Here is a 16,387-nt window from a genome sequence, read left to right as displayed (position 1 = left end):
GCCTCATGTGCAATTTTAAATTTAAATATTTATAAATGCCTCAAAAGATGAAATTATGTAGTGCGAAATTATAGGCATAGTTAAGATTTATAAATTAATAAATACTTATATAAATATACCGCTCGCACGACCGTAAATACAATACACAGATGTTTTGAAAAATATAACCGCTTTGTAAATTTAACACGTTCGCTGCTTATAAGACTTATGTTTAGACGCAGTATAGAGGTTTAGGATATTGCATTGCTGAATGCTTATAAGCGTATGGACAACAAACATGTTAAACAACTCTGAATGACCTTTATGTACCATTCAAATGGCTTCTCAAGATCAGATGAATTTTCAAAATCTTACGTGTGCTTTTTAAAGCCTAACTGGTTATATATCCATCATTTGTTGATAAGACATAAATTTCAGTAAAGTTGTTATTTACAATGAGACACTCTGTATGGACGGTATAGACTACGTTAAAGAGTTGAAAACTTAAGAGTATATGTATTAATTTAGTTACCATGTAATGCCCACTATTCGAACATGATTCGTATACAATCATTACAACCTCTGTCGAGTTTGTCTGTTTAGTCCGTCGAGTCTATCGTATATATATGTATGTGACTATTGTGACTTGCTGTTCATCATCATCATAATACTCATCGCAACCGCCAATTACAAGAAAATTTCAAACTTTTTAAATCGAGTCAAGCAGAATGGATATTGGTGAATTATTATCATATAAGGTTTGTCTTTTCGTAATTTATAAAAGTTGCCTTTTACTTACTATATTCAGGAATATTCATAGGTAGAATTATTTATAATATAATCCCTGAATAACTAACTAACCTCTTTGGTGAAATCAACTTTTTGTCTTTTACATATATATATAGCCACCAAATACTCCTAAAAGACCAACAGCTGGAGAAGATGATGATGAGGATGAGTGGGAAAGCAAAAGAGCTAAACGAGTAATTAAAACTCCTTATCATGCACGTCAACCAGCAAGAGAATTACAGCAAAGTAGTCCAGATAGTAGAAAAGAACCTTCAACTCCAGTCAGAGCTACTGTTTCCTCCCCAAAAAATGATGTTATAGAGCCACAGCTATCTCAAAAAGAAAAGGAAAATATCCTTAGATATGTTGAGTCTGAGGCACAACATGTAGAAGCTATTGATGAGACTAGTTTAAAAAGATTAGTTCTTTTGTTTGAAAAACGAGCTTTAAAAAATCAAGAGATGAGAGTTAAATTTCCAGATCAACCAGAAAAGTACGTTACTATTATGAATAAAATTATATATTTTATGATTATATTTTATTTAATTAATTAATTACTAGGTTTTTGGATTCTGAAGTAGAATTACATGATGTTCTTCAGGAACTTCATGCAATAGCAACTAATCCAGATTTATATCCACTAGTGGTAGAGTTAGGAGCAGTACCTTCGTTGCTTGAATTGCTTTCACATGAAAATACTGATATAACAGTTGCCATAGTACATCTTTTACAAGAGCTTACAGAAATTGATCTTTTGCATGAGAGCCAAGAGGCAGCTGATACTCTCATTGATGCTTTACTGGAACAACAAATCTGCGCATTACTAGTTCAAAATTTAGAGAGATTAGATGAGGCTGTCAAAGAAGAGAGTCAAGGGGTTTATAACACTTTAAGTAAATGACGAAAAAGACAAATTAATTATTTAACATATAATAGATGCTAACTAATCTTCTGAATTATTTTAGCTATTTTTGAAAATCTTCTGGAATTCAGACCTGATGTATGTGTAGAGGCTGGTAAACAAGGATTGATGCAATGGATTTTAAGACGTCTTAAAACAAAGATTCCATTTAATGATAATAAATTGTACGCTAGTGAAATGTTATCAATTTTACTGCAATCAACACCAGAGAATAGACTATTGCTTGGAGAAATGGATGGCATTGATGTACTTTTGCAACAGTTAGCTGTAATCACTTTATTGGAATATTATTGGATATACTTATTTTTTTTGCACATACTAAATATAATTAATGATTTATAGTATTACAAACGACATGATCCACAATCAGCTGAAGAGTTAGAAATGATGGAAAATTTATTTAACGTATTATGCTCAAGCTTAATGATTAATGTAAATAGAGATCGGTTTTTACGCGGTGAAGGTCTGCAACTGATGAATTTGATGCTAAGGGAAAAGAAAATATCAAGAAATGGGTCACTTAAAGTATGTTCTGCTTATCAAATTTTTACATCCTTTTAAAACAGTCACATGTGCATAAACTATATTTTTTAGGTTTTGGATCATGCTATGAGTGGCCCAGATGGAAAAGAAAATTGCACTAAATTTGTTGACATTCTTGGACTTAGAACAATATTTCCTCTTTTTATGAAAACTCCAGCAAAAAATAGAAGAAAAATATTTTCTGCAGAAGAACACGAAGGTAATGAAACTATAAATGTTTTGTGTAAATGCCTCCAAAATGTGATTATTCTAATATTAAATATGATTTATATTTTTATAGAACACGTAATTTCTATTATTGGAAGTTTATTGCGAAATTGTAAAGGCCAACAACGTCAAAGGTTGCTTAGTAAATTTACCGAAAATGATTGCGAGAAAGTAGACCGTTTAATGGAACTGCATTTCAAATATTTGGATAAAATTGAAGCCGTGGAAAGGAGTTTAAAGGCAAACAAAACCTAAAAAAATTAATGGCAATTTATATAAATGATTTAACCTATATTATTTACAGGACGATGAGGATGAAGAAGAATCATATTTAAAGAGATTAGAAGGAGGTTTATTTACTTTGCAGCTAGTAGATTACGTTCTTTTAGAAGCCTGTGCAGGATGTGCTCCTGAAGTAAAGCAACGTGTAACGAGGATACTTGGTCAAAGACGAGCTTCCGTGAAAACTATCAGACATATAATGAGAGGTAAAGCTATTTTATAATATATACTATATCTTCAATGAATAATAAGTCTAAAATTTGTATCTATAATTTTCCAGAATATGCTGGAGACTTAGGAGATGCTGGAGATACCGATTGGAAAGAAGCCGAACAACGCCATATTTTACAACTTATTGATAAATTTTAGTTGAATTCCATAATAAAAAAATTGAAAATTCTGTAATGTATGCAGAGTTTTTGCGGCTATTATAATTGTATAAAACATGTTTATACTAAATGAATGACGATGAAATGTTCACGTAAAATAATGAGAGGTTACTGACGCGTTTAGTATAGTATTTTGCAAGTATAATTATAAATAGATAAGTTCTTAATTATAGAATAATTCTTTTTATCATAAATTGTAAATAATAAAGAATTTCATTGCATCTTTATAAATTGATTTGTCCAATGTAGTAAATTATAGCAAATAATTCACATGAAAATATAACGATTATTAAACATTGCTGCAGATAGATTAAACTTCATGTTTTTAATAATCTTAATTCTTTAATTGTAGGTAATGGAAATCAACAGATGAGGTCTGTATGTTTATGAATTAGATTAAGTACATTCTAATGATTGTTGATCTATTTTTTAAAAGTTTGAGTAATATTTTCTAAATTCGAGTGAAATAATTTGAAACAGTATTTTAGTAGGTGATAAATTCAGATAAATAATTTTTTATAAAGCAGAAATGTAGAGAAAAAAGCTGTGTGCTAATAATTCTAGTATTTTGGTCACTATGACAACGGGGTTGAGCGCATGCGTCAGCAATTTTATTAGTGCTTGACCTGATGCAGTGATGCCAGAATTGATGCTCTTACAGCCAACGAGTCGAATGGAGGGGGATACATATACATATCACAAATGCACATCTATGTGGAATATGTGATTGTGTTTTGACTGTAAAAACGCCAATTCTGGCAACTCTGGCCTGGTGTAGTTCTGGTGTATAGGATATCGTTCTAAAATCTCGGAGCTAGTTGTACCGGAGGAAGAGGTGAAAAACTGCGGAAGACTTTTAATAGACAAGTTGACATCAATAAACGAATAGACAGCAGCATTATAAAATATTGGATTCATTTATCGTGAGTTTGTTATTATCACGCAAGTTAGTGCGAATACTTTTCACCCTTCAACGTAAAATAGAAGCATGCGAAAGAGGGGGTCAACGCACTGGACCGATCGATCGCGATTGGCTGTTCGAACTCGAGGCGACCAATCGTATTCCAGCTTCTTGTCTTAGGCGAAAGTCTTTGCCACATGAGACGAGGCAAAACTCAAAAGACGAGGACACCCAGTTCACATCAGTTCACATTGCTGCATGTGTCAGAAGCGGAGGTGCGGTCGTTTGTTCCTCTCCTAAAACTAATATATTTTGCTTCTAGTTTTTGTGAGAGTTGTGATCATTTGTGAAAACCACCCTATAGACAACAAATTTATACTTTACGTGCCGTGAAACGTTGTTGCCCTTTTAGTGAATGTTTTACACATTAACCAACATGTGATGCTATACAATTTTCATACTGATTTTATTCGATTTTCTCGTTACAGTATCAACAAGGTAAGCTTTTTTAATTTAATTTTTCGGTATATCATCAGTTTTCTCTAGTATACTCCATCATTTATTTACTCTATGCAAAGATTTGTCTTTCTTCGTAAATTTCAACGTTCTTTCAAATTAATTTTCAGATTACTTAAACTTTATACTTGATATCGAAAGAAGGGCTATAAGAAATACTCGCAAATTATTGCCTTAAAAGTCCATTTATTCTTTGAGAAGGTACAATTATTTACAACAATAAAATAGATATTCTTTTCACCTCACTTTTTAAATTTGTTCTTAAGATTTATCACAACTTCTCGTATCACTTATAATTTCAAAGTTTTTATATTCATAAATTACGTGTACATATTTTATAGAATTTCGCTATGGTGCCATTTCCAGCTGGATGTATTTCACAAATTTTTTAACAAATTTTCAGTTCAGAATTTTTTTTCTCCATAACCTTCTAAAATTAAAGCAAGATGCAAGGCCGTAAAAAATGTACAATTATTGTGCGTGTTTTAACATTGAATTGCCCTTGTACTACATGCACATGCTTCAATTTACTAAAATTCATAAAAAAGAACAAAAGAAAATCCTATAATAGTGATTTAAAAGTGGAGAATTTCGAAGGATTAGAAAATAGTACGTATGTTTTATTTAATCTTCTATATCTTCCCACGTCAAGCTTGATGCAATTCAGAAAATGGAAATATGATCGCGCAGGTATATGTTGCAACAATATTTTGTGTCATTTTTATTCTAGTTTGAAAAATCAACTGTAAGAATTGTTGAGAGTGAAACCATATTTAGGAAACTTGAGTAGAAATAGAGTAATGCGCTGGCAATCTCGCTTCTCATTTCTATCCTATTCAGCAGTGTACCTTTTCTGTTTTTATCGTTCAATCGTGTCCACCTAAAGCTCCATCTGTTTATTGCCTTTTATGGGCGGGAGGGAAGAATCTTTAAATTTACATTCATTGTCTATAAAAAATGTGCCCTCTTTTTGCTATTAATTATTCTTCCTGTGAAAGAATTAAATAACGATTATTTATATACTAATAATAGATATATACTTAAAGTAATATGTTCGATACGAAAATTTTTATTCCATTTAAGAAAATGATAATTGGAGGAAAATTACATTTTCTCCGGTTAACAATGAAAACCTCCATCGTCATCGTTTACGTTTTAATTCATGCGATACGAGTAACACGACCTTGAAGGCGTATCTGTAGAAAGGTAAGGAGGTTTGGAAAGAAAAACACGAGATGCAAATGAAGTTTTTTTTTAAATTATAGTACACGCACACATATACATTGCTAATATATTCTTAATGTCTATCGATAGTATTTTTTTCGTAGCTTAGGTTACTTGATATAAACAATTACAGATCTCATTGCATCAAAAAATCACACTGTGTTTCATTGCGCTAAATTAGCGCATAGTGCATTAAAATTTGCGACTTTACAATGTTTTTTGCAATATTTTTTTGGAAGGTAAGGTCAAGTGAGACTTTCAGTCTTTAATTTCTTTAGGAAGGCTACAATCGTAGGCTAAGTACGAGGGTAATTTAGAAGAAGTCTTATAAACATTCATAAGGCCCTTGGTCTTTAAATATCGTAGAAGATGAAAAAGGTATAGATAGGCAGCAGTTAGATTTGTGGAAAGTATGAAGGTAATTTGAGGAGGGGGGGGGGGGGGGAGCATTTCTGGAAGCCTTAGAGACATGTTCTCACTGTTATTGATCAAACTGGCCTAGATTTACAAATTCCTTAAGACAGGCTTAGGTTTTCGAATCTACAATTGAAAACTACAGTTGGTAACCAGTTAACAAGATAATTCTCTCAGTTTCATCCCTGAAACGAATCTAGTTACCTTGTCCCTACTCTTTTCTCACAGAAAATATTATATCTCAACAAATTTGAGATAAATCTACATTTTTATACCATTTTTAGTTAGAATCATGCATGATGAAATGCCAAAAAAAAATATGGTAAATGAAAAGTGAAGTATTTTATTTATTATCAATTTCAGATATGATTACATCTAGATCTGCTGTTTTATTTTCATGTGGATTGTACATGATAATTTTTTTCTGTAAAATTATTTAAGAGGATTAATGAAGTGCTGAATAAAGGTCAGTTTCACAGAGCCAACTTTCACGAGTCTTTTTCTCGTTACCACCTACGAGCTTTTGTTTAATCCAGATACCCTTGAAGATCGTTCGCCTCTTATCATCGTATTCGTCAGCTAACACTGATTGAAGTCCTTCTTCTTCGCGCCAAGTGGTATCCACACGTGGAGAGGAAATTTGCCATTTTTGGGTCACGTTTGCAGCTTTCGGCTCGATTGCCTTAATTCACTTACCCTGATTCTTCTGTAATCTGTACTTAACTCTAATGACTAAATAGACATTCATAGATTTTTCTCTTTTCTCAATGTTTGCATTCAGTTTGAATTTCTCAGTAAGAGTCTCTTATTAAGAAGATATAAAATTAGAATTAATTCTATTGTATACCTCCCAAGTGTTCTTCCCGTTTGTTTACAATCTAGTGCTACTCGAAGCTTTTTTACAATTAAAACTATAGCTGCCACTGTACTTTGTAATAAAATATTTTAAATTATTCGAACTTGATATAATTTATGATTTATGAATATCAAGTATGTAAGAACCATTATTTTTCTGTGAAATAAGGGAGTATAATGGATACTTTATAAATTCACTGTATATATACTTATCATTTCTCTGTAAATCTTCGTGTTTACATTATTTCACTTTCCAAAAAAAAGTGGTAACCCTATACAACTATACAATGTAATTCGCGCGCGCGCGCGCTCACTGGGCAATAGCATGCAGCAAGCATCGCTTCCAATTGCGTCAATTTCTGGAAGTGGCTTGTTGTCATGGATTTTTAGGAAAGAGTAAATTAACCTGATTTGTATAGGCGACTCTCTATATTGATGTTTGTCAATTCGAGGAAATAAACGAACACATTGACGAAGGTTTTTTTCGCTGGAGGAATAATAAACGGCGTTTTGGCAATGGCGCCTGGCGCGTCGAGACGGTTTCATCGATCCATTCACTCTCGCTGTCGTTTACGTAGCTTACCCTCCTCCCGTCCTTCTTTCTGTCCCTCTTTCCCCCCTAAAGAGTACCTTCTTCCTCTTATTTTCCACCGATTTCTTCTCCCTTCTCGAAAAACCTACCTTAACAGGATCCCTCTTACCGACATTACAGAGCGAAAAATTCGAAAACATGCGTCAACGACACGACATTATTTGACGACTGATTTCAATTTCATTATATATCATTTCAGTGACGTCACAAGCTGCTCTGTCTACTTAAATATAATTATATTTTCGAAAAAAGAAATTTGAAAAAAATTTAAATAGCATAATGAGTTTGAAATCGGTCGTGAAAGAACGTCGTATCATTGACACGTGTTTTGCTCTGTAATGTCGATATGAGGGATCCTCTTAACTAACGCCTACCGTGTCTTTCGCTACCATTTTAATATTCCACATCATCCTATACAGTCTCCTCCATTCTCAAACTCCCTGTTTATTTCCCAGTAATTAATATTTAATAGAACACTCTTTACCCCCCTAGTTACTATCGTAGAACACATTCTCGTTTATCCAACAGGCATTTCGAAAATATCCAGACTAAAAAGTGTCGGACGTGAGCCGAAAATGAAAGTGGGAAAAGCGCGTAGGAGAAAAATTCATTTAATAGAATCATATTTACGTATTCCATATTCGTATATATAGAGGCGCACGTTGCTACACGTGATTAAATTTGCCCTCGTATGTTAATTGGAAAGTATTCATATGTATGTGTATTTGTGCCTGTCACGATTAACATTGGATAGACTCGAGAAGAAAATCCTTGTGCTGATACATATAAGATTTATCCGACTGCACGAATTAAGTAGAGATAAAGATACTACGCGGAGCAACAAAATAAATCTCTCTCGCGATGCAGGAATAATAGATAAATAAAAGGAAGATTACCGTTAAATCTATCGATCTGCCGGAGGAACGCGCGCACGTGTATAGAGAAATGAAAATATTATGAATCGGGGAATGGCTAAAACATCTCCCACGAGCTTTTCAATCTCGGTTTAAACAATTTGCGGCAATGATCGATTTTTTTCTCCACGTCTAGTTGGCGAATTCTGCTTTTACCGAGTTATTTTTGGCGGAGGGTTACGAAAGCATGGCTGGATTAAACGAGAGCAGGGAATTTTCTGCGTCACGTGCATTCACTCCTTAACCGACATGCTCCTCGACCTTGCTACAACAGGTTACATTCAGTGATATAATGCTCTCCACTACTAGCAGCAGCAGCAACAACAACACACACTCGGTTTATTCCTCGCTTTGACTTTTATAATCGCAGCCAGTTACGTTACAATGTAATTTAAGCTCGAGCCAGCTATACATTAACCGTATTAATATGGCAGGTACGAAGGGTCACCCATATATATATATATACCGCGAGCAACTCTTGATAAATCATTTTTGCCATCAGCAATTTTAACAGCACTCACCACACCCTTCTGACAGCCTTCCATGACCTAGAAATGGACAAGTAGCCGCACCCGTCCCTAGATACCAACCTTTTCCTCTCCTGTCAATGTCTATTAATTTCCAATAATAACCCCATTGCTCGTTATACACACGCCAAAACCATCCTTCGTGATTATTCGATCCTGTATATGTGTAGCAGAGTGTATATATATAGATAACCACCTCTCTTCTCCCAATCCTGCGTTTCTTATATACAGCGCACAGGATTTTTCAACCAACATTTTCCATCGATCGACTCGTTGCTCTTTGCAAAGAGTTAAAGAAGGAAGAATATTTTCTATACTCGAGTGAAATTCTGACGAATGAATTTAAGCGATATCCTTGAATTCACGCATATTCTCACGACATTCTCTCCGTCATCCACCATCACGCTTCGCGCTTTCTTGGCGACAGTGAAATTCCCCGATAGAGATCCCGAAATAACGTGCTTTTGGCGAATTTTCAGAGCAGAATTTATTAAGTCACTGTACGTGGACATGATGGTGAAAAAATCTGCTCTTCATCGCCTTTCACTCCTAACGGGGAGAAACATTTTTGTCTTGGCGTCTCTTTGGCTAAAAATAAAATATCTCGCAATATGGGACGTGTTAATCTCTCCTAAAAACTATCCGTTCTTTCCACACGATTCACCGTAGAATAAGAGTTTTTCTGTGAATCAATAAAGCTTTGTATCGAATATAACGAAGCTTTGCGCGGATTCACTTTTTTCTTCCATTATTTGGAACGTGAAAGAAAAACTAAAGGAGGGGGGGGGGGGGAGGGGTTGTTTATTCCAGCGCACAGAGGTTCGTGGATGTCGAGGCGTCGAGAGGTGGTTTGTGTCGTCGTGCAATACATATATATATATAGAGGGTGCTGGTAACGGTGGATCCCGATGATTCGATTTTGGCGGCAGACGGCAAAACAGCCAACTACAAACGGTAGTATGTACGTGCGTATGTAGATCCGAGTAGATCGTAGATCGTGGACGATCTAGTGGCCGAAGGAAGAGAGACGGGAACCGACTCGGCCGAATCCGTCGAGTGTCGTTCGCGCTCGAGCAGTGCTAAGAATACCGCGTCCAGCCATATTTGGCAATGGGACCGCGTGACTGCGGCTTCATAGCCCGCGGGAACGGACTCCGGAAAGGGTCTAGCCAGATCGAACCCTACAACTTTATGCCACGTTCTATGGAGAGACCTTCAAATTCTACCGAAAATCGAAAAACCTTCTCATCGAGTCTTCAAAATACCAATGGAACATTATTGTTTAACAATTATTTGCACCCTCTTTGCTCCAATTCACAAATAAATCAATTAACAACGTTACCGAGTCCAGACATTTGCCAATGGGACCACGTGACTACGGCATCATATAGCCCGTGGGAACAGATTTCGGAAAGGGTCTATATAGTCTCAAATCTAACCTCACCACTTTATGTATACTCTCTGTACTAATTTATAAATAAATCAATTAACAACGTTATTATAGTAACACGACTTATTATTACCAAGACGGAAGAATGTTTTCCCCTCGCCAAAAATTGTCGCTCCAGGTTAATAATAACGTGCACGAAAGAGTAGTCACCGAGAGTAGCATTCGTCGCTTTCATTGAGATAATTCTCCAATTGTTTCAATGACCGCAGCCAGACGGACAACGAGCAACGCGTTGCAACGCATGGATGCGAAGGATACGCGAGTAACGAGAACCGTAAGTGACTCGTACACCGCCCACCTAGCGCGTGTAACGTGAAAGACGTCGAAGAAACGTTTCTGGACTGAATTTGGCACGTTGGAACGTTCCAGGAACGTTCCTGACACCATACGCGCGCAGAGACACGCGGAGGAATCGACGTTTCCTCCGGAGCACTTTACACATCGCGCAGTTTCCACAAGCACGTCGAACGAGTCCCTGTAACGAAAAATATTACAACGCCGTGCACTGGAATAAAAGAGGAATTTCGACGGATAATCCACGCGGAAATGATAGAGGCGAATCGTCAATAAAGCTGCTGCCTGGGACATTTTTCTTCGGCTGTAAAAGCTTTGCATTAGAATTGCTTCAGTCTCGGAGAGCTTTCGAAAGAAACCTTTCACGGCTTGCCGAGCGTGATTCTAAAGGGTGATAATGCGTGTGACATTTAAAGTGCCTCTTGGCGCTTACACGATGAAACTCGTGAAAAATAAAGCCTCCTTGTACACCTCTCACTCTCAAAGACGTTATTTATTTTCCCTCATTAACATACATTCACAGGTAAGCGACGGGGAGAGAATGGAGGATGAGCGGACGAAGAAAAATCAAGCTTATAGTCTCTTCTCGCTGTGTAAGGACAACTACCGCCGCGGGAAAATATAGTTGTGGTAGGTAAAGCGTCGAGGTCCAATATTAGAATTCTCCGAAGCTTTCGCGATGGCTGCGAAGCAGCTTTGAAGAAGCTCGAGCGACTTCCTGGAGAAAGTCATTGCTATTGGTCGCGAGCGAGGGAGAATGGCATTCGCATCCCGCGCGAGTTCCTCCTCGTCTTTCGCTCTGCAGTTTCCATCGGACAGTGTTTGGACGCGACGTTCCGTTGGATGCTGATACTCATCCGCCCGTTGCTTCTGCGTTGACCCTAATAACCTCGTTGGCTGCTCCCAGCGATCAATTAATTATCACCTAATTGCCATTAAAACGACAGTATCGTCGCGATAAAACCACCGGCATCCTAACACGATTCTCTCTCTCTCTCTCTCTCTCTCTCTCTTTCAATTTCCTCGCACCTATCAATTATACGAGGTCTGATGCGGTTCTTCGGTAAATACTCCATTGTTTTAATGACAAATCACGCACGAGCCAAGTCTGTACCACGTGTTCTCCCGTAACTTTCTTTCAACGTTTCAATCGCTCGAGCCTCGCTCGTGTATAAACTTCACGCCTTCTCTCCTTTTCTCCTCCCGAGTCTTTCTCTTTCTTTTCATTGATTCTCATCTCGATAATAAAATCGTCCCGCATCGCTGCCCCCAAACACAGTCTCAACGAGGTTTTTCAATCATCGACCCGTATACCAGTGATGATACTCGTGGTTAACGTGTCTTTTATTTTATTTGCTACTTTAGATTCATCGGAATTTTCTATCTCGCTTTATTATATATTAATTTCTTGTAAACTGATAATGGAGAATGTATATATATATATATATATATATGCGTTAGAGTGTTATCGTTGGGTCCTTCCAAATGGATCTCGCGTTGTTGGTGCGTTTCGACGAGGTTCGGATACTCTACCTACGGATTTTATGCATGAGCCACCATGATCGATCGACTGATCTAAGATCTAGCGCGATACGAAAGAGAAGTAGCTGTGCTTACCACGTGTAACCATCAGCCTACCATTGTTGAATGCTCGACCGATAGATCCCGATAATAAATCACAATTAAGTGGATCAACGAAAGCCAACGGACGAGCGAAACGCACCATTGATCCTCGACTATCGCTTTCAACAATTTTTTATCGCCAATTTTAATCGTTGGTAATAAAAGAAGAAAGACTCGGTTAATTGAGTAATTCTCCATTAAGCTTCCACTTAAATACGTATTACTTGCCAGCAGCTCTTTAACATTTTACACTTTATAGAAAAAGCTGCGAGAGCTACGCAAACACGTAGATCCGTCGATAATTTATTTTTAATTTGCTTATTTATAGTCTTCTAGATAGCCGATTAACTAGGCTAACGAATCTCCATGAAAATTCTTTCGCGAGTTTGCTAATAAATTTAACGATGTTACAGAGATTAATTTTAATCGTTTCGTTACTTTTCCCGCGGTTTTATTCACTCGCACGGTTGATACGTGTTTTTAAACACGTGGTACATCCACCACTTGGCACATTTTCAAATCCTATTTTTTCTCCTCTTTCTTAGCTTGTTCGTATTTTCTGGAAAAATCTCTGGCATGCATTTCTCTCTCTCTCTTTTTTTTAGCTTTCCTCGTTAATGACTGTCTCTGTCATTTTGTCCGTTTGTCTCCCGAGAGGCTTCTTCTTCGCAGGGTTGCATGTGGATTCTCGTGCTCTCTTTCAAGCTTTTTCCCTATAGACGGACCGTCCCTTGGTTTTGAATTCTTTCAAAGCAGAAAGATGGATGGTCGAGAATTAAGCATGGATTGCGCAGCCTCGCGCGTTCGCTAAAAACCCACGCGTGTACCGAGGGGCACGTTGCAATGGCACGTTTTGCAATCGTAATGCAAAACGCAGCAGTCCTACGTGCAACGCGCTTACGTCCGGCACGAATTAAAACCGTTAATCTCCCCAACATTATTGGATTATTACAACTATACTTGTAATATAATAACCTGCCAGCTCGACTTTAAATTCGCTGGTAAACAAACCCCAAGCAAGCTTCGACCTGTACACGCGAACGTTTGTTTTGCTTCTTCGCCATTCCAGGAATGTCACGGGACTCGAACAAAAGCCATTTATTAGCCTCGCACATTCGACAATTTCCTTTTTGTAATAGCGTTACATAAAAAAAAACAGTATATAGTCACGCGATATCGCGAAAACGTGGCAAACATTTTAATGCAGTACTATACGGTGTATATATATATATATATATATATAGAAGAGAGTTTCTTACTCGCAGTCGTCTAATACGTATTCATGCACATTTGTCATTTGTCATTCATCATTCATCATTGGCCATTCATAAAAAACAGTGACAAGCGCATCACGCGAGAGCCAAAGGATAAAATATATATCCGTGCATTGGTGTAACTTTATACTTTCGACACAAGTTTATCTCAGCCGAGTAACAAACTCGAAATTTGTCAATATGCTTGTTACAAACATGTTTGATACTTTGTAGGAATCGTTTAATTCTCACGCACGAACGACGCACCTAGAGCATTCCTTTGTTTATTCGAATAATTTACGATTTGAGAGAGACAAATTGATTAAAAATTCCTTAACTCTGATGCATATAGTTATACGCGTTAGAATTATTTTCTTATTTCGAAGAAAGTTCGCGTTTTCGGTTTAAAAATTGTACGAGTGTTGGTTTCGCCTAGCCACGAGGGTTCTCATTGGACGGCGTAGATTCGTTGCTTTGACGGATGAATAGCTGACCGCTAGACCGAACTAAGAAGACCTTTTCATCGTCGGTTTAAACTCGCGTGTGACCGTGAACGCGTGATTAAGCTGCAATGTGTGGGTGTGCTAGACTTTTTAGTCGAACGATAGCCATCGCTACTACACACGCACACGCACACGCACACATATATGTATGCGTAGATTATACGCCGAGTTTACCGTCTCGCTCAGCCGAGTCTCTCTTGTTTCAACGGAAATTTATGAAACCTAGCTCGATTATTCTATATATATATATATATATATATATGTTTATACGATTGGCGGTCCAATTCCATGTTTCATTTCGACGGGCGTGACTTGTATCGCGCTTGGGCGTTTCTGCGTAAATCAAAATTTGCATGAATTTTTCTGCAATCTTGTAATTTTGCATTAAAATAAAATATGTATGTACATACTGGTTTTACATATATAGAAATTTTGCTCTTGGATTGTTATTTCTGTGGAATACACATAAAAATAGACGAGAGCTATATCGCGTGAAAGAAAAATGTGTAATTTAATTTGTGGCTCGCTGACGTCTGTTAGTGCTGAATATATGAATTTTGATTATTGGTCCCCATTGCAGAGCCGCTTCTTGCTTCACCAGCTCGGTATCTATCATCTTGAGAGAGAGAGAGAGAGGACTATATAGCGCATTCAGCAAATTCATCTTGATGTATTCTTCAATTCTAAAGATAGAAATATAGGAAGTTACTGCGGTTTTTATTATTATTATAATAAGGGTCAAACGGAATCTCCGATAATTACATCGAGATTTACAATCAGTTGTAAATAATTCCCCTTAACGAATCTCGAATTACTAATGTTATATATAATTCCAGATATTTACGAGTGATTAGCTCGTACCGTATGGGATATCTCGAAACCCTAGCGCAGCTAATAATTCTTGGTACTCGGCAATAATTAGCTTATGTTTCAGGAGGCTTTGAACTTTCTTACTTTGTAGCGAGAGGAGCTCTTGCTAAATGAAAAGCGTATAATTCACTGAGTTATATATCGATGATTGAGATTTTCTTTTTTTTTTAATTAATGATACGTGAAATTAAGCGTGAAATCCACGAGGTAAGGATAAATGATCCGGAATAGGAGATTCTTTCTAAAATAAGATTGTAAATACTTTTATATATAGGAGAGGTGATATTTTTAATTAAAAAACTTGGAACGTCCTCGATGGCACCCAATTATAAGCACACTCGAAAGAACGGTTGTTTGTTGTTTCTTCCTCCCTTCCACAAAATCTCATAAAATTTTTTCTTCCTCTCGTCTCTCCTTTCCCCTTTCCTTTTTTTACTACCGCGGCGCATGCTGAATATTAATAGAGTAATAGTGGACAAGCCGGTTGATCGCTTAATCACGAATCTTTAGATTTCACTCGTTAAAACGAATCTTGGGAAGAGCATAACCGTGACCGAATTTCAGTCATCCTTGTTAAATTGTGCCCCTAAATTGTTAGCCAGAAATGTCTCTTCGTCTAAATCTAGGCATCCTATTTCTGAATAACACCCCCTAACCTTAAGTATATATACACGTACATCTCCTTATATTCCTGTTTAACTATTTTTCGTAATAAATCGCCACTAAAGTAAAACTAATGAAAGTTAAAAATTTCAAGGAGACACGAATGATATAAAATTTGATAAAAATGGGAAACGAAGAAAATGTTGAGGCTAAACATTAGAAAATTTCAAACGATTCTCTTTTTATCACTGTAAAGAATTTTGAAATAAAAGAAGCGTATAAATTAGAGGTTTCTAGGAGACATCAGGGATACGAAAATTCGAGAGAGAAATGGGACAGAGGGTGGAGGTTATAGGATTAATAATGAGAAAATGAGGCTGAAACGCGCGAAGAGGGAACGCGCGTCTCTCTGATAAATTCTTTGGGTCGCGATGCATCCTTGAGATTGCTCGAGTAGATAAAATCAGAGAAGACACCGTACATTACATATTATATTACATTATAGGAGGAAGCGATCTTACCGTGCGCGTAATGAGCTACATTTGAATAGGCGAGTGCAATTTATAGCGAGACCGGAGGCAGCGGCAAATTATTAATAACAGCGCCACTAGGAAGTGCCGATTACACCAAGTAAAATAACTTTAATAAGTGGGTAACGAACAGCTTGATGGATTTCAAGCTAAACAGCTTGCTGCTTGCTTCTGCTCCCTCGACTTTTCTTTCTTTGTCCTCCCCAA

General features: G+C 36.8%; 2 protein-coding genes across 4 annotated transcripts in view; both read left to right on the top strand.

The window, feature by feature from the left end:
- Nucleotides 1-512: 512 nt before the first annotated feature.
- On the top strand, nucleotides 513-3,394 carry LOC136774048 (beta-catenin-like protein 1). The gene is made up of 9 exons (XM_066728111.1): nucleotides 513-737; nucleotides 885-1,261; nucleotides 1,330-1,661; nucleotides 1,734-1,957; nucleotides 2,033-2,215; nucleotides 2,285-2,432; nucleotides 2,514-2,680; nucleotides 2,745-2,928; nucleotides 3,003-3,394. The coding sequence occupies exons 1-9, from the start codon at nucleotides 708-710 to the stop codon at nucleotides 3,089-3,091; spliced, it is 1,734 nt and encodes a 577-aa protein (XP_066584208.1). The 5' UTR covers nucleotides 513-707; the 3' UTR covers nucleotides 3,092-3,394.
- A 560-nt stretch (nucleotides 3,395-3,954) lies between these two features.
- Nucleotides 3,955-16,387, top strand: part of LOC136774325 (uncharacterized) — a 38,631-nt gene continuing 26,198 nt past the window's right edge. For all 3 annotated transcript variants that reach the window (XM_066728537.1, XM_066728536.1, XM_066728539.1), the window contains exon 1: nucleotides 3,955-4,510. The gene's annotated coding sequence lies outside the window, so the exon portion shown is untranslated. The remainder of the gene's footprint in view (nucleotides 4,511-16,387) is intronic.

The sequence above is a fragment of the Prorops nasuta genome, unplaced genomic scaffold (assembly GCF_024137725.1).
Source record: "Prorops nasuta isolate Cenicafe-Biocafe unplaced genomic scaffold, Cenicafe_Pnas_1.2 PNAS00006, whole genome shotgun sequence".
In the NCBI taxonomy this organism is placed as follows: Eukaryota; Metazoa; Arthropoda; class Insecta; order Hymenoptera; family Bethylidae; genus Prorops; species Prorops nasuta.
Note: the sequence above shows the minus strand (reverse complement) of the source record. Positions and strands in the feature narration are given on the sequence as shown.